The sequence below is a fragment of the Eptatretus burgeri genome, chromosome 7 (genome assembly GCF_056783735.1).
Source record: "Eptatretus burgeri isolate ZD-2024b chromosome 7, Ebu_testis_v1, whole genome shotgun sequence".
Classification (NCBI taxonomy): domain Eukaryota; kingdom Metazoa; phylum Chordata; class Myxini; order Myxiniformes; family Myxinidae; genus Eptatretus; species Eptatretus burgeri.
Window position 1 is genome coordinate 79057374 of NC_140967.1, and position 23148 is coordinate 79080521.

Genomic DNA, 23148 nt, shown 5'->3' on the forward strand with positions numbered 1-23148 from the left:
ATATCCACCAACAATCAATGCTTGCAGAAGTGCCCGCTTAATATCCCACCTTATGGATAGTGAACTTTTTAAGGCATCGCCTTGCCCGTGAAACAAACGCCAGTGTGACAGTTTTAGGTAGGACACAAGTCAAGCCCATATGAGAAACCAAAGCAAGGTACTACCATTGCACCATCCTGGCAGCCTGTTGCTTACTACATTGTTACCTCTGTCACCGAAGGTGGGAAGAGGTTTTGTTTTCACCCCTGACTGTCTGTTTGTCTGATTGTGTGCAGGATATCTAAAAAAAGTTGTGGATGGATTCAGATGAAATTTGGTGGGCAGGTTGGGTGTGTGATAAGGACGAACTGATTAGATTTTGTTGAAGATCTGGATCCGGATTTGGCTACTATAATTTTTGAAGTGATTCTTCAGCATTGAGAGAAAGGGCTAAACTAATATATAGCACAATATCTCAAAAAGTTGTGGATGGATTCAGATGAAACTTGGTGGATAGGTTGGGCGTGTGACGGAGAAATTGATTTGATGTTGATGACGATCCGAATCCAGATCCAGATACGGGATTTATTTAATTTTTTTTAATGATTCTTCACCATTGAGAGATAAGGCCAAAAACTATACATAGCGTGATATTTCAAAATTGTATTGGGCCTGATATGTTCTTGTGGATCAGGCATTGCGTGGTGGTGATATTGCGCTCTTCCGAGTGCCCTTCTAGTTGAATATGTAAGACTGTTGGTTTTGTTTTAAACTCAATGCAAAATAAACTTTTCCTTTAATCACCAAAATTTTCAAACTATAGGTATGTCAGATAACATTGCTTCTCACCTGGCACTTATTTAAAATAACCATTTGGTGAACCCTGAACATTCATGCCATGTTTGATTGGAGAACACTCCTCAAACGATGGCTTTTCGCCATGGCAATTTCATTACCTCTGCCCCTGCCGTCTGCGATGGATGGCGGTAATCTTTTCACCCGTCTGTTTGTCTGTTTGTTCCTTACAAAAATCGAAGATTTTTGAAGTATATTGGTTGGTCTTGTGCGTTATTACTTGGCAATGTTTTTTTGTGACAAGTATGTTGATCACCTCCGTTTGTTTGTTACTTGGCAATTTTTTTTTTTTTTGTATACCTTGGTCGAGGCTCGTATGAGAGCGAACACACAACTCACAGCAAGGAGGCATGAGACAAGAGGGGCGGGAGTGGAAGGGACAAAACAGTGGGGAACAGACACATTAGGTAAACTGTGGAAGGGAGAGGGATGGGGATGGGACGGGGAACATGGCGAAGAGAAGATGGACATTACAGGGACTTTCAGGAAGGAAAGCAGGGGAATTGAAGGAAGTGGGCTTGGGTGGATTATCGGGGGTAGAAAAGATCGAGGATTTGGATGGGGGAAGATAAGAGGTGGTGGTGAACAGCTGTTTTGAAAGCCTGGAGGGAAGAATGGGAAAGAATAGAGTGAGGAAGTTTATTCCAAAGGCGGGAAAAAAGAGGAATGAAAGAGTGAAGATGAGCAGTGATTCGTGATTTTGGTAGTTTTACCAGAAGGGGGTTGTTGGCGGACCTTGAGCGCCCTGTGGAAATGTGGTGGGGACAAATCGCAGAGAGAGCAGGGGGGGCAAGGCTGGAGAGGAGTCGGTAGAAGACAGAAAGACCACCAACCAACCTGCGGTGATTGAGTGAGAGGCCCAAAGACTCAGCTTCATTGCGGGAGATGCCGATGATCTTAAAAGCCCTGGTTTCGACAGCGTGAAGCCGAGAAAGGTGGGAGGCAGGAGCACCAGCCCAGAGGGGAGAGCAGTACTCCATCAGGCTACGGACAAAAGCTTTGTAAGTGGTCAGGAGCTCAAGAGGGCTGAGGAAGGACTTTGCACGACGGAGGATTCCCAGTCGGCGACTGGCTTTTGAGGCGAGGTTGGAAAGGTGACTTTCCCAGGAAAGGTCATGGCAGATAGTGAGACCCAGAAGCTTGAAAGAAAAGACTTCTTCCAGAGGATTGTTGAGAAAGTGGATGGGGGGGTTTTCTAAACGGTCCTTTCGAAGAGACATAGTGAGAATGTGAGATTTGTCTGGATTGAAAGACATGTTCCACGTGTTGGACCAGTTTGTGATTTTATCCAGATCTGCAGTGAGTGAAGAAGCTGCTGCTTGCCGGTCTGAGAGATGACAGATGGTACGGCAGAGGGTGGAGTCGTCGGCAAAGAGAAATAGAGGATTTTCTTAAGTATGTTGATCGCCTCTGTGTGTTTGTATTTCTTAAGTATGTTGATCGCCTCTGTGTGTTTGTATTTCTTAAGTATGTTGATCGCCTCTGTGTGTTTGTATTTGTGTGTGTGTTTGTTACTTACGAAATCTTTAGATTTCGTAAGTATATTGATGACTTCCGTCCTCTGTTTATGTGTTTGTGTGTTTGTTTGTAGGCACAATAACTCGAGAACGGAAGAAGCTACCAATGTCAAATTACACCACGTGATTCAGGAGGGTGATGGCTCGTGCTGATTAGATTTTGGTCAAAATCGGTCAAAGGTCAAGGTCACAGTGAGGTCAAACATCCCAAAAAAAGTTTTAACTCGAGAACAGAAGAAGCTGCCAATGGCAAATTACACCACGTGATTCAGGAGGGTGGTGGCTCGTGCTGATTAGATTTTGGTCAAAATCGGTCAAAGGTCAAGGTCACAGTGAGGTCAAACATTCGATTTTTGATGGTTTGGTACAGAATCATCGTAGAAAATTCTGGTTTGCGTTGCTACCTTCTCTCGAGACAGCTTTTATTAGACAAGGTCAGAGGTCAAGTTGACGATTTCGTAAGTACCAGTCTATGACTGCTTGTTACTTACGAAATCTAAAGATTTCGTAAGTATATTGATGCCTTCCATTTCTGTTTGTTTGTTGGTTTGTTTGTTTGTTGGTTTGTAGGCACGATAACTCGAGAACGGAAGACGCTGCCAATGTCAAATTACACCACGTGATTCAGGAGGCTGATGGCTAGTGCTGATTAGATTTTGGTCAAAATCGGTCAAAGGTCAAGGTCACAGTGAGGTCAAACATCCAAAAAATGATAACTCGAGAACGGAAGAAGCTTACAATGTCAAATTACACCACGTGATTCAGGAGGGTGAATGCTAGTGCTGATTACATTTTGGTCAAAATCGGTCAAAGGTCAAGGTCACGGTGAGGTCAAATATTTGATTTTTGATGGTTTGGTACAGATAACTTGAGAACGGAAGAAGCTACCAATGTCAAATTACACCACGTGATTCAGGAGGCTGATGGTTAGTGCTGATTAGATTTTGGTCAAAATCGGTCAAAGGTCAAGGTCACAGTGAGGTCAAACATCCAAAATATGATAACTCGAGAACGGAAGAAGCTTACAATGTCAAATTACACCACGTGATTCAGGAGGGTGGTGGCTGGCGCTGATTAGATTTTGGTCAAAATCGGTCAAAGGTCAAGGTCACAGTGAGGTCAAATATTCGACTTTTGATGGTTTGGTACGGATAACTCGAGAACGGAAGAAGCTACCAATGTCAAATTACACCAGGTGATTCAGGAGGGTGGTGGCGAGCGCTGATGAGATTTTGGTCAAAATCGGTCAAAGGTCAAGGTCACAGTGAGGTCAAACATCCTAAACATTCGATTTTTGATGGTTTGGTACAGAATCATCTTAGAAACTTCTGGTTTGCGTCGCTACCTTCTCTCGAGACAGCTTTTATTAGACAAGGTCAGTGGTCAAGTTGACAATTTCGTAAGTACCAGTCTATGACTGCTTGTTTGTTTGTCTGTCCGCTCAACTGATCGGTCTGAAATTTTCAGAGATTAATGCCACCGACCCTGCAACGGTCCCGCATTGAAGTTTCGTAAAATTCTGTTGACCGAAAAGGTCTACCTCAGGCCGAGGCCAATAGGCCAATTTGAGCCAAATTTTCTGAAATCCTCAAATTTCATCCGATTGACTTGAAATTTGAACACGATTTGCATCTCAGATCAGTGGATTCAATCATCCATTACTTTTGAGGTTATCATAGGTAAAAAGGTCAACATAGGCCATAAGGTCAATCCAAAATAGGCCAAATTTTTTAGTTGTTTCTAAAATTGTCAATTTTCATCCGATTGACTTGAAATTTGCTGATCATTTGCTGAATCAGGTCGGTCGCTGAATCAGGTCGCTGAATTCAACCACCTATTAATTTTGAGATCAACTTCGGCCAATTTGCGCCAAATTGGGCCAAGTTTTCTAAAATCCTAATTTTACATCTGATTGACTTGAAATTTGAACACCATTTGCATATGAGGTCGCTGAACTCAACCACCTATTAATGTGGAGGTCAACCTAGACCAAAAGGTCAATTTGGGCCAAATTTTCTAAAATCCTCAATTTTCATCCGATTGACTTGAAATTTGAAGACCATTTGCAGCTCGGGTCAATTAATTCAACCACCTATTGATTTAGAGGTAAACATAGGCCAAAAGGTCACATAAGCCAATTGGCCAATTTCGGCCAAATTTTCTAAAATCCTTAATTTTCATCACATTGACTTGAAATTTGAAAAGGATTTGCATATCAGGTTACTGAATTCAACCACCAATTATTTTTGAGGTTAACTTAGGCTAAAAGGTCAACATCGGCCGAATTTCTAAAATCGTCAATTTTCATCCGATTGACTTGAAATTTAAAGAGTTACATATTATGTAACTGAATTGGGAACCAATTATTTGAGGTCAAAAGGTCAAAGGTCAACTCAAGGCCAAACCTCTAAAATCATCAATTTTCAACTGAAAAAGTGTCATTTTACATCCTTTTAACTTGTAAATTAAACAGCAATTGCATAGTCCATCACTGAATTGGGAAAACAACTATTTTTGAGGTCAAAAGGTCAAAGGTCAACTCAAGGGCAAACTTCTAAAATTGTCAATTTTCATCCGATTAACCTTAGAATTAAGCAGCAATTGCAGAATGCATCACTGAATTTGGAAACCCACTATTTTTGAGGTTTAAAGGTCAACTTAAGGTCAAACTTCTAAAATCGTCTGTTTCAATCTGAAAAATAATCAGTTTTCATCCGATTGACCCAAGCTTTGATTAAGATTGTCAATTCTAATATCAATGAAATGGAGAATTTGATGCATCCATGGCAATCTTTGGAGAGGGGGGTGGATTTTGCAAGTATCGTGCTCTGCATGACGGTTTTTTTCTTGTTTGTCAATTGCCTACAGGTCACAATTTGAAACCAATCATCATGAAACTTTACCAGGTTGTAGAGGTAGTTTCAACTGAGAAGCATATTGATTTTGAGGTCAAAGCTCAAAGGTCATCTTGAGGTTGAATTTCTAAAATCATAATTTTTCATCCGATTGACTTGAAAGTTGAACAGGATTTGCATATTGCATCACTGAATTGGGAAACCAACTATTTTTGAGATCAAAAGGTCAAAGATCAATTAACGGGCAAGCTTTTAAAATCTAATTGCATCTGAAAAATCGTCAATGTTCATCTGGTTAACTTGAAAATTTAGTAGCAATTGCATAGTCCATCACTGAATTTAGAAACCAACTATTTTTGAGGTCAAAAGGTCAAAGGTCAACTCAAGATCAAACTTGGAAATTCATCAATTTCAATCTAAAAAAATAATAATTTCATCCAATTGACCTGAGCTTTGATCAAGATTGTCAATTTTAATCTTAATGAAATGAATAATTTGATGTATCTATCACAACTTTTGGAGAGGGGTTTGGATATTGCAAGTATCGTGCTCAGCACGACGTCTTTTTCTTGTTCCTTGCAAAATTGAAGATTTTTCAAGTATATTGGTCAGTTGATTTTGTTATTGTCTGTCTATCTGTCCGTTTATGTCTGTTTGTCAATCACCTACAGGTCACAATTTTAAACCAATCTTCACAAAACTTCACCAAGTTGTTGACAGGACTTTTAGGTAGTTTGAGCATTGATGGGTGATTGTGTGCATGTGTATGAAGTTCTGTTGGTGGGGTCTTGTCAAGGGGGGTTGTGTGGTTGATATGTGTTTTTAACCAAGCCCATGCCCCCTCCCCTGAGGGGAAGAAAAGAAGAAACAAGGACAAATGTATCTAAGAGCCGCGTCCTAAAGGTTTTGTCTTCACCAGAAGAAGAACAAGAAGAACAACAACAACAACAACAACAACAACAACAACAACAACAACAACAACAACAACAACAACAACGTGGAGCTCTCTTAGAGCCAGCGTTCGCAATGCGACGCGGCTAAAAATATATAAAAACTACCCAAAAAAACAAAAAAAAAATCATTATTTAAAAACTTTTTTTGCAGTTTTTTTCCTTGGATCTTGTGTGGATGGATTGGTGTGGTGTTCGTGCAGGCATGGTGGGCTGAATGGCCTCCACCTGTGTTAGATTTCCTTGTTTTATTATAACCTTGGGAGAGGGGGTGAATTTTGCAAGTATCGTGATCTGCACGACGTCTTTTTCTTGTTTGTTTGTTTGTTTGTTTGTTTGTTTGTTTGTTTGTTTGTGTGTAGGATATATCAAAAAGTTGTGGACAGATTTGGACGATACTTGATGGATAGTCTGGGTGTTTGACAAGGATGAATCAGTTCTATATTGGGGAAAATCTGAATCCGGATCCAGATACAAGAATTTTTTACTTGATTCTTCACCATTGAGAGATCGGACCAAAAACGATATTATAGCATGATATCTCAAAACTCGGTGGATGAGTTGGTTCGGTGACAAGAACAAGGCGATTAAATTTTTGTTTCGGTCCGAATCTAGATCTGGCCTCTCAGTGGGATACAAAACGTAAACTCATCAGCCTGGCGGAGGTATGCACTTTACTGAGTGCCCTTCTAGTTACCCTCGCTGGAGGAGAGAGCATTGCATTTGGGTCCGTTTGTCCGCACAGAACTTGTGTTTGTCTCCACAACCACTTGTTGGAGCGAGACAAAATTTTCATCATTGGAGCGACTACTCATATAGAATGTTTTATTGATAATTATGATGTCATACTGTTGTGGGCCGGGGGTCAGTGGCGAGGAACGGCCGCCAGGTGGAGCAGTAGAGCCGTCTCTCACCGAATACCCGGAATTGCAGGTCGTAACCTTCGGACAACTCCGAAGGTCACGGGTCACTTAAGAACTGTGATTGCCAATTCTCTGATGGCGTGGGGTAGGGTTAATAGCCAAATTTCAATATACCTAAGTACCCATGTCGTCAAATTACCGGGGAAGTAACACCCTAACGGACTCTGTCGAACTCGGTCGCTCTAACGACCTCGGTCCGGTGTAACCGAGTAGAATTACCAAAGTCCTTCGGTCGAAACGACAACTTACATCCCAATCGGCTTACTGGTTCTCACGCACGAACCGTGCTGGGTCAATAATAGGAAGCACAACAACGAGCTGGTACATTGAACAATTGGGGTTTATTTATCATGGGGCAGGGGAGCACAAAGAGCAGAGTTAAAACCGAATATGAGAAATGCAATTTATATACTAACAAACACTGAGCAATTTCTACTTAAGGACGAGGCCCACGGACACGCACACACCCAAAAGAAATGGACCCCGTCGGGTCTTTATTGGACCCTCCAGCCGAGGAGGATAGGTCAGCTGGGGAGTCAAGGTCTGGCCGGGTACCTGTCGGCCTCGTGTGGTCACACCGGACACCAACCCACCACGGTGGTACTCGAACCCACGTCCCGGAATCCACCGAGCCCACGATCCTGGCTGCTCGACCACCACCACCACGAGGATCCCCGCAAAAGACCGCAGACCACGACCGCTGATGATGACTACTCTCACGACGCACACCAAGAGCAATCGCGACGATGACTCCAACGACGCACACCAAGAGCAATGGCCATGATGACTGTTCTGCTCTCCTCTTAACGACCATTCTACTCTCTTTCTTCTCCGGCCACTCTTCTCCGGATTGGTTGGGGGTGAACATCCCATCTGGCTGGGCGGGGCTGCCCTGAGGTAACTCGTCTCCGGATTGGTCGGGGGCTTCTGAGGTTCTCCTATCCCTCATTGGTTGTGAGGCACACCCATCTCACTGGGCGGAGTCGACCTCACCTCACCCCGCCTATGCCCGTGGCCCCGAACACGTGCGTAATGGCGATGATGGAGCGAAGGGGAGATTTAATGTAAAAAAAACCTGACTATAAAGAAACCCACAGCGCACACATGAAATTAACCCATTAGACAGAAGGACGGGACCCTAACTATAAACACATATTTATTGTGATAACTGAGCTACAGGGACCGCTGTCTGTGTCTGTGTGCAAAAGGTTTCCAAATCCGTAACAATACGTCACGTGGTGTGGCAGCAATGTTGGAAAAATGGAAAAACTTTGGACCTCTGTACCTCTGAAACCGCATCAAGGAAAAAATTGAAACTTGGCACATAAGCAAGTACTCCTCATGAGGAATGTGTGATTTTTTATGACATCATAGGTGCCTTCATTATGATGTCATAACTGTATATGTAGAATGAAAGCTACATGTGATCAGTATGAAAATTTTTGAGGGTCATCTTGGGATGAAATAGTCCACAGAAAAAAAATTTATGACGTCATCGGTCCCGTGATTTGGCAACCATATTGTTTTTTTTTTTTGTTTTTTTTAAACCTTCAAAAATCTTCTTTTTCTGAAATGGCTCTCCAGGTATGACTGCCTATCCGTGAGGAACAAAAGGTTCACACTTATGATGTCTTAGGTCACATGGTTTTGCAGCCATATTGGATTTACCCTCAAGCCTTTAAAAAATTTCTTCTCCAGAACGGCTGGACAGATCAAGTGGAAACTTTACACTAATATTCCCCAAGCCTTGGGAATACCAGGGTATTCACGAATAATTGATGTCACATGATGGTCTCGCAGCCATATTTGGATTGAGTGAAAATCTTTAAAAATTTATTTCTCTTGAACCGCGTAATCGGTCAATGTGAAGCTTCACAATTATGAGCTAGTAGTGATGGGGGAATATGTTTTAAATATCAATCTGATCGGACACCAGGTATGGCAGCCAGAATTATTTTAAAAATTTGAATTTGGGTTACTTTTTATTCCTTTGTTTTTTTTGTTTTGTTTTTAATACGGCTCACTTGGCTATGCCTGGATGGGTTTGAGGGTAGAGGAGTAACAGTTGAAACCCGAATCCTATCCAGGTTCCTCCTGATGACTCCAATGCAGGACTGCACCGATTTCGTCTTCCCTTTGATTTGAATTGAATTTATTTTAATCCCATTCTAAATTCAATTGAATAATAATAAACGTCATGGGTCAGGGTCAAGTATCTGATCAAAGCAGGACATCTTGATACCCGGTCATCACTGCCAGTAGTTATAAAGTGGCAGTTTGACTTATGTCCATTATTAATTACATAACACACCAGTACACAAACACCACACAAAATGTACCACAAAACTGCACAAACACCACACAAAATAAGTCCTGGCAAGGGTCTGCAATCTCTGCTCTTTTTCTTGTATGTTTTGTTATGGTTTTTCCTGTAAACCTTTATATGCACTGTCAATGAGGTGAATAATTGTATTTTTTTGTCTACGTGATATGCAGATATATATATATATATATATATATATATATATTTTTTTTTTTTTTATACCTCCACATCCGAAAGCGCCGGAGGCATTGTGTTTTTAGATTGTCTATCAGTGTGTGCATGCGTGCGTAGCAGATTTTTGTTGCTGCGATAACTTGTCAACCGCTGCAGGGATTTCAACCAAACTTGGCAGAAGTATGTACTGCGATATAAAGATGGACTGATTCACTTGTGGGTTCAACAGGTCAAAAGTCATGTGCCCTTCAACAATGATTTTGCAGATCTTAACTCGAGTGAGAAGCATCTGATGTTTTCTCTCATCTACTTATCTCTCTATTCTGTCTCACACTCTTTCTCATGTGACTTTTAATTTTTCATACGACCTTTAATTGAGATCAAACTTAATGCAGATGGAGGCATATTCATCGATGCATTCACGTGAAATTATATTTTCTATGTTGTTAAAAGACTGCTTTTCATTCATTGTTGTTGATTTTTTTTTAAAAAGTTCCCTTGCTTGTTTTTGCTCAAGCAAAATAATATTTTGACAGCCTTAACTTATGGACTTTTTGTCCGTAAGGCTAAGGCTGTCATTGTCATGGGGCCTGTAGCTGTAAGCTAAAAATATTTATCAGCTTAGTGCACAAACCACTGATCTTAAGTAGGCAAGGTTCAGAAAATCTATGTTGCAAGTGCCAAAACTTGTATTCTCTCAAAAGCCAGTTGACACTATTTCCGGCCTCCACAGTTGACCCTTTTGCACGTATCATCTCTGTTGTGAGTGAATTATTCACCAATCTTTATTTTATTGTAATTGTCAACTAATTTTTGGCTTTGTCGTGTTCTTTCAAAATTAAGGTAAAGCCAGATCTGTTTTCATGAAGACCTCTTCGCAACTGTCATATTTCCATTGTGACGTCGACATACCATTATGACAGTTGTAGTCCCATTTTGTTTGTGATAACCCGTCACAACATCCATGTTTAAAGAAGTCTTGTCAAATATCAAACTAGAATGGCACTCGGTAGAGTGCATACCTCTGCCATACAATGCCTGATCCAGTGGAATATATCGGGCCGAATAAAATTTTGATATATCATGTTATACAGTGCCTCGAGAAAGTCTACACCCCCTTTCAAAATTTTCACCTTTTGTTGCCTGACAGCCTGGAATTAAATCAAGACTTTTTCAACCTTTATTTACACATCATAACCCATAACTTCCGAGTAAAAAACAAATTCTACAGATTTCAGAAAACTAATTGAAAATACAAAACTAGAATATCTTGGCTGGATAAGTATCCACCCCCCTGAATCAATATTTGGTGGAAGCAACTTTGACAGCAATTACAGTTGAGAGTCTGTTGGGATCGGTCTCTACTAACTCTGCATACCTTGATTGGGAAATACTTGCCCATTCTTCTGTACAAAACTGTTCAAGCTCAGTGAAGTTGCGTGAGGAGCGTTGATGGACAACAATCTTCAAGTCATGCCACAGATTTTGATTGGATTTAGGTCGGGGCTCTGACTGGGCCACTACAACAACAACAGCAACAACAACAACAACAACAGCAACAACAGGCATTTTTTAAAGCCATTTTCCCTGCTCGAGCAGGGGTTAGCCTTGCGGGCCCCATGACAATCTTCTCCACTTTGCCCTATTTTCTGCATCTCCCCTTGTTAACCCCCTTACCCGACTGGGCCACTCAAGGACATTTCTCTTTTTGTTCCTCAGCCACTCTAGTGTAACTTTGGCTATGTGCTTCAGGTCGTTGTCATGCTGAAAGGTGAACTTCCGTCCCAATTTCAGCTTTTTTGCAGAGGGCAGCAGATTTTCCTCTCGGATTTTCCTGTATTTTGCACCATCCACTCTCCCTTCAATCCTGACAAGTGCCCCAGTCCCTGCTGATGAGAAACATCCCCATGGACTGATGCTGCCACCACCATGCTTAACAGTAGGGATGGTGTTCTTTGGGTGATGTGCTATATTAGGTTTGTGCCAAACATAATGTTTTTCATTAAGTCCCCGGGCACAACGGATCATACGAAATTTTGTCGTGGTAGACCCATAGAATATTTGTCGTGGCCAGGTCTTGCAACATGCCCGAAATCTATTTTGAGTGGTCACAAGGGCTACGACACATTACAGATGGTTTGGCGATAGGGACGCGACAGAAAAAAAAGATATGTCATGGTTATGTAGTGGGTGTGTCGCAAGTCAGTCGTGCGACAGTCGTGGGACCATCGTGAGTTGTCGGGCATTGTCGGGGGGGGCTGTTTTTTTTATGTGATCAGGTCGTGGGATGCGCGTGCGACAGTCGTGCGACAGTCATGAGACAGTCGTAGAACAGTCGTGCGACAATCGTAAGATTGTTTGACTAAAAAATTTCTTCTGGTACCTACGACAAGATATTTATCGCATGACAGTCGCAAGACATAGATACCACAAAAAATCGTCGAGCAAAAAAGGTGCATGTCCAATTTTGCCTCACGACGGTAAGTCGATGCCACGATGCTCAAAATTTCGTAGGACTGTCTTGCGATGACCCACGATTTGCCCAAATTTTCTGTCGTGTCGTGGCACAAATGCGTCGTGGGTTCGTTGTGACCAAGCCTTTAGGCCAAAAATTTCCATCTTGGTTTCATTAGACCACAAAACTTTTTGCCACATGGCTTCAGAATATCCAGAGTGTTTTTTTTTTTTCAGACCTCAAACAGGACTCAAGGTGGGCTTTTTGAGTAACTGGTGTACCCTTTGGTCTGATGGACGAAATTTTCATTCGTCTTCACTGCCTTGTTGCATATCCGCCTGCTGTACCGATTGAGCATTAGCTTGCCTTTCACTAAGCCAAAATGTGCTTGCAGATAACGCGGGGATTATATGTTCCTTATTATTATTGCCATATGATACTACTATTCTTATTAGTGTTAATCAATATTTGCTTCGTTGCAATGTTATCATTGTTTATGTAATATATTTTGTAATTATAATGCCATGCCATGGTAGAAGGACATATTAGGCTGCTTTATCTACCTTAATATGGCGTGCGTTTAAAACATGGGAATTCTAACTGATTTTTTTGTGGTATAGTCGAGTCTTAAAGGGTCTACAGGATCTACAGTTAGTGGTCTCTTGGGTTCTCTGTGACTTTTGGGTCTTCTGGGTCCTCGGGAACTTTTGGGACTTTTGGTTCCTCGGGGACTTTTGGGACCTTTGGGTCCTTGGGAACTTTTGGGACTTTTGCGTACTCAGGGTCTTTTGTGTCCTCGGAGTCTTTTGGGTGCTCGGGGTCTTCTGGGTCCTCGGGGTCTTTGGGGTCTTCAATGGTCTTCAAAGATAGAAGGGGTCTTAAAGCAGTTTAAAGAGTCAAAAGGTACATTCCAATAGTGCGTCATGAATGAAGAGATGTACGTAATTAATAGACAAAAAGTATGACACATACACACCTCATCGATTGAAGTAGATGGCTTCCTTCTTGCCACCCAACTGCACAGGCCAGACCTGTGGAGTGCTTCCGATTTTGTTGTCTCATGCAAACAGTGACCAGTCTTTGCCATATTCAAGGCCTTTGAAATATTATCAAACCCATCCCCTGATCTGTGCCTGTCCACAACTTCATCCCAGAGGTCTTTTGAAAGCTTCTTCATGCTTCTGGTTGAATCTGCTGTGAAATGCATGAACCAGCAGAGGAAACCTACAGGAACAGCTGATTTTATTCTGAAATAATCAGAATCAATACAACTTAACACAGCTGGAGGCCAATTAACTTGGTGTGTGATTTTGAAGGTGAGTGGTTACGCCTGAGATAATTTACAATTGCTATTATAAGGGGGGGGGGGCTATCCAACCATGATATTCTTGTTTTGTATTTTAAATTAATTTTCTGAAGTTTGCAGAATTTGTTTTTCATGCAGAAGTTGTGGGTTACGACGTGTAAATAAAGGTGGAAATAGTCTGATTTAATGCAATTTAATTCCAGGCTCCAAGGCAATAAAAAGTGGAAATTTTGAAAATGGGTCTAGACTATCTCTAGGCACTGTATATCATTGTTGGCCCGATCTCAATGGTGAAGAATCACCTTGAAAATTAAAAAATTATCTTATCGAAATCCGGATTCGGATCTTCACCAAAATCGAATCAATTCGTCCTTGTCACACACCCAACGTGTCCACCAAGTTTAGTCTGAATCCGTGCACAACTTTTTGAGATATCCTGTTATAAATTGGTTTCACCCTATCTCTCAATGGTGAAGAATCACTTAAAAAATACCAGATCCGGATTTGGATCTTCACCAAAATTGAATCCGTTCTTCCTTGCCACACACACACCCAACGTGTCCACCGAGTTTCTTCCGAATCTGTTTACAACGTTTTGAGATATCATGCCATATATCGTCGTCTGACCCCATATCTTAATGGTGAATTGCCCCATCTCTTAATGTGTGTCTCCAAGAGCAGCTTTGAGCCGTTCATAGCAGATCCAGATCTTGATGGGCCTGGCCTGGGTTGCATCTCCTTTGAGCAGATTTGAGCCAAAAGCAACAGTGTCATGTTTCTGTTGGTGCTGCAACAGTGTCATGTTTCTGTTGGTGCTGCAACAGTGTCATGTTTCTGTTGGTGCCGTGTACGCAGCTGTACATCTGATGAGTTGTTAGAAATTTCCCATGGGCGTGATATTGGCAAAGTGGATCGCATTCTGTTATCCTTGTTTCTCATTAGCCCGTCTCTCCCGATGTGTGTGTGTGTGTGTTTTGTTGGTTGTTATCTCCATATGCGGGTTTCAGAAAGTGGTCAGAGTCCTCCCAGGTCTTAAAGTATCCAGCTCTGTTTCATTAAGGGATCATGATTCATGGACCAAGCTGTGAAGTTTTCTTTCTCTCAATGTTTCGTGCCGAGGGGCTCTTTAGGATCGTCACTGAGCCCCGGACAGCTTCCAACTGTCATTTGTTTGTCGTCATACTCCCAGGGATGGTTTTTAATATATCTGTGAGATTCTTCTTTATTATTGGTACAATTTTGCCCTTCTTCAGCTTCCAAGATCTTTTCACTTCATTCTTGAAGTCTTATTAATTTGGTAAGTTTATTACCTCCGCCACCCAAAGGTGAAGGAGGTTATGTTTTCACCCCTTTCTGACTGTTTGTCTGTTTGTCTGTGTGCAGGATATCTCAAAAAGTTGTGAACAGATCCGGATGAAATTTTATGGAAAGGTTGGGTGTGTGACAAGGACGAGCTGATTACATTTTGGTGAATATCCAAATCCGGATATGATGATTTTTAAAGTGATTCTTCACCATTGAGAGATTGGGCTAAACTGATATATAACACGATATCTCAAAAAGTTGTGGACGGATTTGGATAAAACTTGGTGGACACGTGTGTGTGGCAAGGAAGAATTGATTCGATATTGGTGAAGATCTGAATTTGAATCTGGATACGAGATTTATTTAATTTTTTACGTTATTCTTCACCATTGAGAAATGGGGCCAAAAACGATATATAACACGATATTTCAAACGACAAAAACGATATATAACACTTCCGTTTGTCTGGTTATATGTCTGTTTGTTTGTTTGTCTGCACAGAACTTTCATGTTTTTCTCCGCAACCACTTGTCGGATTGAGAAGAAATTCTCATCATTGGTGTGACGACCCGTGTAGAATATTTTAATGATAATTATGACATCATCGGTCACATGGTTTGGCAGCCATATCGGATTTACCCTAAAACCTATAAAAATACACCACTCAAAAGAAGTCCTGCCGATGGTCTGCCATCTCTGATTGCTCTTTTTCTTGTGTTGTTTTGTCTTTTTTGCAATCATTGGGACTGTATTCGTTGCTATTTCAGTTTCATGTGTGACATCTTCCATTCACACCTGTCTTTGGAAATTTTATGCTCGGTGGGTTAGGGATACCCACTCTGGCTTGCTGTCTTGGTGTTTGCATACACATTGGATTCGGTAGTCTGTTGAATTTTTCATGTACTCGGCTAATCCTGCAGTTGTCATTCTTTGCACTTGGTTGAGCTCCATCAAGCTGCTGCCTCGTCTTGGCAGGTACATTTACAGGATGCATTGATTTTTGCCCAACATTTTATGGATAGTGACAAGTTTCCTTGTTTTGTTGTCTAGTTTATTGATTTCCACTTGTGGATAGTTTATTATTCTGCAGCTGTACTGCTATATATTCACCCTTGGTATTTAAATCTTTCCTTCTGAGTACTGCAGTATCGGTGTGGTACTCCAGAGTTCCATGACTTTCCAAATCAGTTTGATTATTTTGAGGATTGATTTTGAATATTTACATGCATTTTATCATCCATGAATGTGGAACACTGTCGAAAGCTTTCTTATAGTCTATCCAGGCTGTGGATAATTTTGGTTCTTCTTGTTTTGCAGTTTTCAAGATTGGCCTTGTTTAGTAGTGGGTGGTCTGTTTTTGGGGTTTTTTTGTTTACATTGTCAAGGTTCGTATGAGAGCGAACACACAATGCACAGCAAGGGGGGCATGAGACAAGAGAAGTGGGAGAGGGAAGGACAAAACAGTGGGGAACAGAGACATTAGATCTGTGGAAGGGAGAGGGATGGGACAGGATACATGGGGTAAACAAGATGGACACTACAGGGACTTTCAGGAAGAAAAGCAGGGAATTTGAAGGAGGTGGGTTTGGGGTGGATTAACGGGGCTAGAAAAAATTGAGGTTTTGGATGGGGGAACATCAGAGATGGTGGTGAACAGCTGTTTTGAAGGCCTGGAGGGAAGAATTGGATTGAAGAGAGTGAGGGAGTTTATTCTAAATGCGGGAAAAAAGAGGATTGAAAGAGTGAAGTGAGCAGTGATTCGTGATTTTGGTAGTTTTACCAGAAGGGAGTTGTTGGTGGACCTTGAGCGCCCTGCGGAAATATGGTGGGGACCGAGCAGGGGGTGGTGAAGGGGGGGGGGTGGTGAGACCGAAGAGGAGACGGTAGAAGACAGAAAGAGCACCGACCTGCCTGTGGTGAGAGAGTGAGAGGCCCAAAGGCTCAGCTTCATTGCAGAAGATACCAATGATCCTAAATGCCTTGGTTTCCACGGCATGAAGCCAAGAAAGATGAGAGGCAGGAGCACCAGCCCAGAGAGGAGAGCAGTACTCCATCATACGGCAGATGAAAGCTTTGTAAATGGTTAGAAGCTCAGATTGGCCGAGGAAGGACTTTGCACGACCTCGGATGCCCAGTCGGCGACTGGCTTTGGAAGCCAGCTTGGAGATGTGGCTTTCCCAGGAAAGATTTTGGCAGATAGTGAGACCCAAAAGCTTGATCAATAAAAGGACATCTTGAAAGGGATTGTTGAGAAAGTAGATGGGGGGGAGGGGGGTTCCAGACGGTCCTTTCGGAGAGACATGGTGAGGGTGTGAGATTTGTCAGGATTTCAAGACATATTCCAAGTGTTCAACCAGCTTTTAATTTCATCGAGGCCTACAGAGAGCGAAGAAGCTGCTGCCTGCCATTCAGAGGGATGAGAGATGGTATGGCAAAGGCTGGAGCCATGAGCAAAGAGATAGAGGATTCTCCATGGAATCTGAAAGATCATTGATGAAAACCAGAAAAAGCACAGGGCCAAAAACACTACATTAAGGGTCTCCAGCCTGGACAGAAAGAGGAGAAGAGAAAATTCCATAAAAAGCCACACGCTGACTGCGACAGGAGAGGAAGTCATGAGTGGACGTTAAGTCACGTTGAAGTCATGAGTGGACATTGCCTTGGATACCATAAGAATACATGCACTTCCTTGGAGTTCCATTATCATGCATGCAAAGTTTGAGTCCACTGTTTCATGGCTTTGGAGTTATGGAGGACACGCACACACACACGCACACACACACACACACACACACACACACACACACACACACACACACACACACACACACACACACACACACACACACACACACACACACACACACACACACACACACACACTCTTATTATTATTATTATTTTTTTATTATTATTATAGCCAAGCACTGTGGGCCTTGTTCTGAACTCATCTCCCATACCAAGAACTCATCTCCCAAAATGTTTTTGTGAAAGCTCCTCTGTGAGACTGTCTATATGGAAATAAAAGAAAAGGTTTTTTTTAGCTCACCTGGACTTTTGTCAGGTGAGCTTATGCGATCGAGCAGTGTCCGTAGGTGAGTGATTGCATGAGTGAGTGAGTGAGTGAGTCCGTCAGTCAGTCAGTCAGTCAGTCCGTAAACACTTCAGTCATTATCGCTTGAACCAAACACATGGTTTTGATGAAACTTGGCCACAAACTTCATATCTGACACCGAATGAAGGTTTACTGATCACATCAAAATCTGTGCATCCTTAATGAGTACCCATGATGTACTCATTAAGGATGTCTATGGGGGGGGGATTAACCCCACCCCCCCCCAAAAGAATAGGTATTTGCTCTTCTCCAAAACTATACGCATGGTTTTGATGAAACTTTATCACAATATTCATCACCTATGTTGGAACAATGTTTATCGACCAGATCAAAATCTGTGTTCATTAAAGGGGTCTGGGGGGGGGAGGGGAATTGACCCCCCAAAATAGGTATTTACTCTTCTCTGAAACTGCATGCACAATTTCAATGAAACTGGACCTCAACCTTCATCATGCATGTTTTACCAAAGTGTATCGACCACATAAAAATCTGCACTGATTAAGGGGGTCTACGGGGGAGGGTTTGACCTCCCCAAAATAGGTATTTGTTCTCTTCTCCAAAACTACAGATACAATTTTGATGAAAGTTGACCACAACTTTCATCACCCATGATGTACCAAAGTTTGTTCACGGCATTAAAAAAATTCAGGGTCCAACGGGGTCTGCGGGGGCCCGGGGGGGGGGGGGTTGAATGACTGTTGCTCCTGATCCAGGGAAGCTTCAAGGCAGGCGGTCCTATTTTTGCATTCCTCCTTGGAAAACATGACAACTGAATGTAAAACACAAATGTTTTCTGCAATTTCATATTAATTGCACCAAAAATAAAAATGACACTATTCTTTGGAACCCCTTTGTTCCTGGGCAGGTTTACAAGGGTTTGGACACTTCGTATCGGCTCACAGGCCTGCAAGCAGGTGGTGAATACCGGCTGCGAGTGTGCGCGATTCGTCGCTGTCAAGATGGAGCTCCAGCTGAGCTCTTCGGCCCCTTTGGCCCTACGCTGACACTTCATGTGCAGAAACCCCAGGCTCCACAGGCCATTGCTGACATGCGGCACGAGAAAGCTACTGCCAAGACACGATGGGCATCACAGCTTACAGATGAACAATGGGCAGGCATCATCCTGGTTGCTTTCGCCGTTTTCTCGATTTTCATGTCAGTGGCAGCATGGTATATCTGGATGAAGTGAAAAACTCGTGCTGGGCTTGGGATGTGGAGGATTGGCAAGTCCTCGATTTGTTCTCTCCTCCTGTGCCTGATCCTGTCATGCTGAACTCATCACACTTGCAGTGCTTGTAATTGTTGTGTGTCAGAGGCTGGCAGATATGATCATTTCCCATTCCAGGACAAATGGCATCTGCAAGTTCCCATTAAGACTTAATGTTATTTACGCCGACAAAATTTTTAGCTGTCCCTGTTCATCGAATTATAATCTTGCTTGTTTTGATCCAAGTCACTTTCGTTTTAAGTTTGTCATGACATTACATATCTGGGACCAATCACTGGAAATGAGTGATGCTTGGAAGATCATTCTAGGTTCCAAAACTGTCATTGTTTTTTTTTTTTAATTGACATTTTCAAATGTTTCCTTTCTATCCCTCCACTCATTGTTCCCCTCACCCCTCCACTCCACCCGAACTACTTATTTCCCCTATTTTTTTTTTATTCCTCCATTTTTCTTGTTCCTATTTCTTTTCTCAATCCTATAATATGCCTTTGCCTTCACTTTCATCCCTATGGCTGCTCTCTGCTTTTTTCCAAGGGTGCTCCAAGTCGAGCTGTTTTGCACTTTAGATCTAACAGGATTGAAGAGCGCATTTGCAAAAACCTACTCGCCTCGTGCCTCTTCGTGTGTGTGTCCCCCACCCACCATCTCCCCATTCCCCACCCAAACTCAGTACGTAGATGGGTTTTTGTCTACGACTCTACTTTGTGTAGGTTTTGGTTTGTAGAGAATATAGGTATGGAATGCCTTGTATTTTTGAGAAGAGGTATATGTTCAAGTGCCATTCTCTTAATCCCAGAGGGGAAAAAGCTTTGCTGTTGAAGTCTTTGTACAAATATTGAATATGCATGTTCTATATTTGAACCACATGTGATCTTAAGATCACAGATAACTTTATTATAGAGGGAGGGGAGAGAGGGAGGGGAAGAGACAGAGGGAGGGAGGGGGGAAAAAATCTTTAAACATCCAAAACATTCCTTTATTTCACTATATTTGTTATGTATGACAGGGATGCAGAAACTTCCTGTTTTAAATGTTAAAAAAGCATCTGAATGTAGATAGACTTGTACACCCTGAACCATTTAAAAAGCCTTTGTGCCTAACATGGATACTCATTCCATTTCCATATCTTACCCAGGGTTTCCCAACCCTCATCTCAGGAATTCCTAAATTTCTGGTTTTCAGTCCTTTGCTGCTTTGCCTCAAACCCACTTTCCAAAGCAGATAAACCCCTTTAAATGGCACTGCCAAGAATCCTTTCCACCTTCCAGATATCTCCCTGCTCTCGCATCTAGTTCAAAGCCGGTTTCCAACTCAACCTAACGGACAGGGAATGAGACCACCGGGGCACTGGCTCACGTGGTTAGAGCTGGAGGAAACTTGTTCCGTTTTGGGGTCTTGGCAATTCGAATTTTGTCGCATCATTTGTATTAAAAAATATATGTTCTGCAGTTCTTCCTCCTGCCACCCCCCCCACCCCAAACTTTGGATTATTTTTTGAGGCAAACAAAACATGTTATGACACCAGAGGTCCCGATCAGTCTGTCGTGTTTGTTTTCTTATTTCACCCCATGCCACTAGCACCTGAGGTTATGCTGCAGTCATAAGGGGTTTTTTTTTTAATTGCAGCTTTCTCTTTCCTGTAAATTGTGGGGTGCCAGAGGCTGGTGGATATTATCATTACCCATCACAGGAAGGATGGTGGATATTATCGTTGCCCATCACTGTTTGTTGTGGTTTTGTTTTATTATCCTCTAATCCAAGTTACTTGCGCTGGAGGATGTTTCTTTCGTGAGATGTTTTTGCAGCTTTCTCTCTCTTTTTTTTTTTTAATTATTTTTTATTTTCCATCCCCTGAACGTTGTCACCTTCGTTTTATGATCTCATACTTTCTTGGTTCTGTTCGATTCACAGAGCAATTCCAATCTGCGGTCCATCCTTTTTGACCTATTGATGAATATGGCAATCTTGATCCTACGCTTGTAAGAAAGACGCGTCGTAGTGCTGTCTTGTAGTTTATCTGTGATTATTTATGTTTCCCGACGCGTCTCGACCAAACATTGAAGAGCTATTTGGGCCAGGAATCTTCCAAAAAGGGGAAAGGGGAGGACGGGGGGGGGGGGGGAGAGAGTTTTTGAAACGATGTGATGTTTAAAATGCATGGTACCTCGAGTTAAAAGTTTGTAATTGTTGTTTGGATGAGTGTAGCATGCTGTGGTGAAGTCTGGTTTCTAATTGAATCAATCATCTCTCCACGTGAAATCGATGACTATCTCGTCGTGAAAGGAGAGTGAGGGGCTGGCAGTGTTGATTATATTTGCTGGTTTGTGCCTGCACTCCAGTCAGTATATTGTACACTCTGCCCTCCTGTTACCCAGTCACGGACCAACCAAATCCGAGGACGTCCAAAGAGGTGAATGCGGCAGGTGTTTTTAATTTTAACTTTTTATCTTCAGCACTACACAAAGCATTTAATATACCAGTCAACATTGGACCCGTCGGTGTTTTCTGCAGTTTAAACTTTTTTCTTCTTTTTTTTTCTTTTCTTTTTATGACGAACGATTATACATTCCACTGCTAAAGAAAAATGAATCCAATGTTGATTGTATAAGCGTCCAATATCAAACAATTTTGCAAAGTGATTATTTATATTGTTATAATGGGCATCACATTGTGTACATGGTTGGCGAACAGTTTATGCAACGTTTGTTTCTGCAGTTAATGGCAATGAATAAGCTATCGCTTCACATGAGGATTTATCGTATGTGGTGAGTCAATTTTAATTTGACTCCGTTATTTGACACGTTTGGCGTTAGCAGCAAAGGATGGCATGGCTGAAGATAAATCTGCTATTTGAAGATTGATGAGAAGTATCCTCTCATGCTCTCGAGCAGGAATATTGTTTAGAATTTTGAAGGCCTCGGCCTTGAAGAGGTGACGCAGAACTTGATGCAGACTTTCGTTGCACTTTGTAATAAGGGTGTCAAGACAACGGTTTGTCATTAGACGTTTGTATGCTTCTCCCACTATGTTTCCATCTTTCCCCTGCCCTCCCTCCCTCCCTCCCTTCCTTCCTTCCCACCTTCTTTCTAAGTCTCAACAGAAGAAACTCCACAGATTTGGAGAAAGCTGTCATTTGGGCACTGTGCACCTCTGGGGGAGCATTACATGATATTCGTACAACATATTGATGGATTCTTTGGGGGAAGCGTTTAAGGTTCAACCAAAGCATCATTTGCTGTGTATCCGGTACCTCTGTCCGAGTCTCGCCGAGACATGAATGTGTCCCAGTTTGTCAAGTTTGGGAACTTTGTTGTTTTAAAGAGCCACACTGCACCAGTTAAAAAAAGACAAATCTCAAGCTCTATATTAAAGAAATGAAGGAAAACGATTTCCTGATTTTTATTTTTATTTTTTATTTATTGTGTTAAGCGGTTATATTTTGAATCGTATCGGAGTGATGTTTTTTGAGTGAGAAGTGCTTTTTATGCCTCTGATGACGAAGTCGCCAGAGGCATGATGTTTTTGGGTTGCCATCTGTACGTACATACGTAGGTCTGTCCTTCCGTGCTAATTTTCTGTTTTCTCTGCAACCGCTTATCCGATTGACATAACATTTTCACCATCAGTGTGACTACTCATGTAGAATGTTTTAATGATAATTATGACATCATAGGTCATGTGGTGTGGCAGCCATGTTGGAAAAAGGAAAAACAAGCCGGTAGGCGACATGGGTGGTCGCTACATAATTGCATACTAGTCATACAGTTTTTGACGGATCGGGCTGAAAATTTTTGACAAAGAGGTTGATTATAGTGCGCATAAAAGCGCGAAAGCCGATTTTTGATTTTCGAAAAAATTAACTTTTTAGGATTTTTTCAAAAATTTCAAAGTCCCGTTGCTCGGCAATGGTGGCATCCATAGCAACGGTGCTCAAAAGCATAGAAATAGATCCTGGTATGAACCTACCTGTCAAGTTTCATCAAAATCGGTTGACTCCTCTGGCCTCCAGAGCTGTCCATTACATACAAACAAACAAACAAACATACAGACAGATGGAAAAACTGAGAATAAGGGTAGTCTAGCAGCGACCACCCAACATTGGTCCTCTGTATGTCTGAAACCGCTCCATGGAAAAAAAAATTGAAACTTGGCACATGTCAAGT

At 42.0% G+C, this 23148-nt stretch overlaps 1 protein-coding gene across 5 annotated transcripts in view; it reads left to right on the forward strand.

Annotated features, from left to right (window-relative positions):
• Nucleotides 1–22373, forward strand: part of FNDC3A (fibronectin type III domain containing 3A) — a 397009-nt gene extending 374636 nt beyond the window's left edge. For 4 of the 5 annotated variants that reach the window (XM_085889158.1, XM_085889159.1, XM_085889161.1 and 1 more), the window contains one exon: nucleotides 18623–22373. In XM_085889158.1, coding sequence (XP_085745284.1) covers nucleotides 18623–18946 — 324 coding nt within the window. In that variant the 3' untranslated portion in view covers nucleotides 18947–22373. Of the gene's footprint in view, nucleotides 1–11370; nucleotides 11697–18622 lie in introns of those variants that run through there. The other variant, XM_085889163.1, reaches the window with a different exon arrangement.
• Nucleotides 22374–23148: the final 775 nt, after the last annotated feature.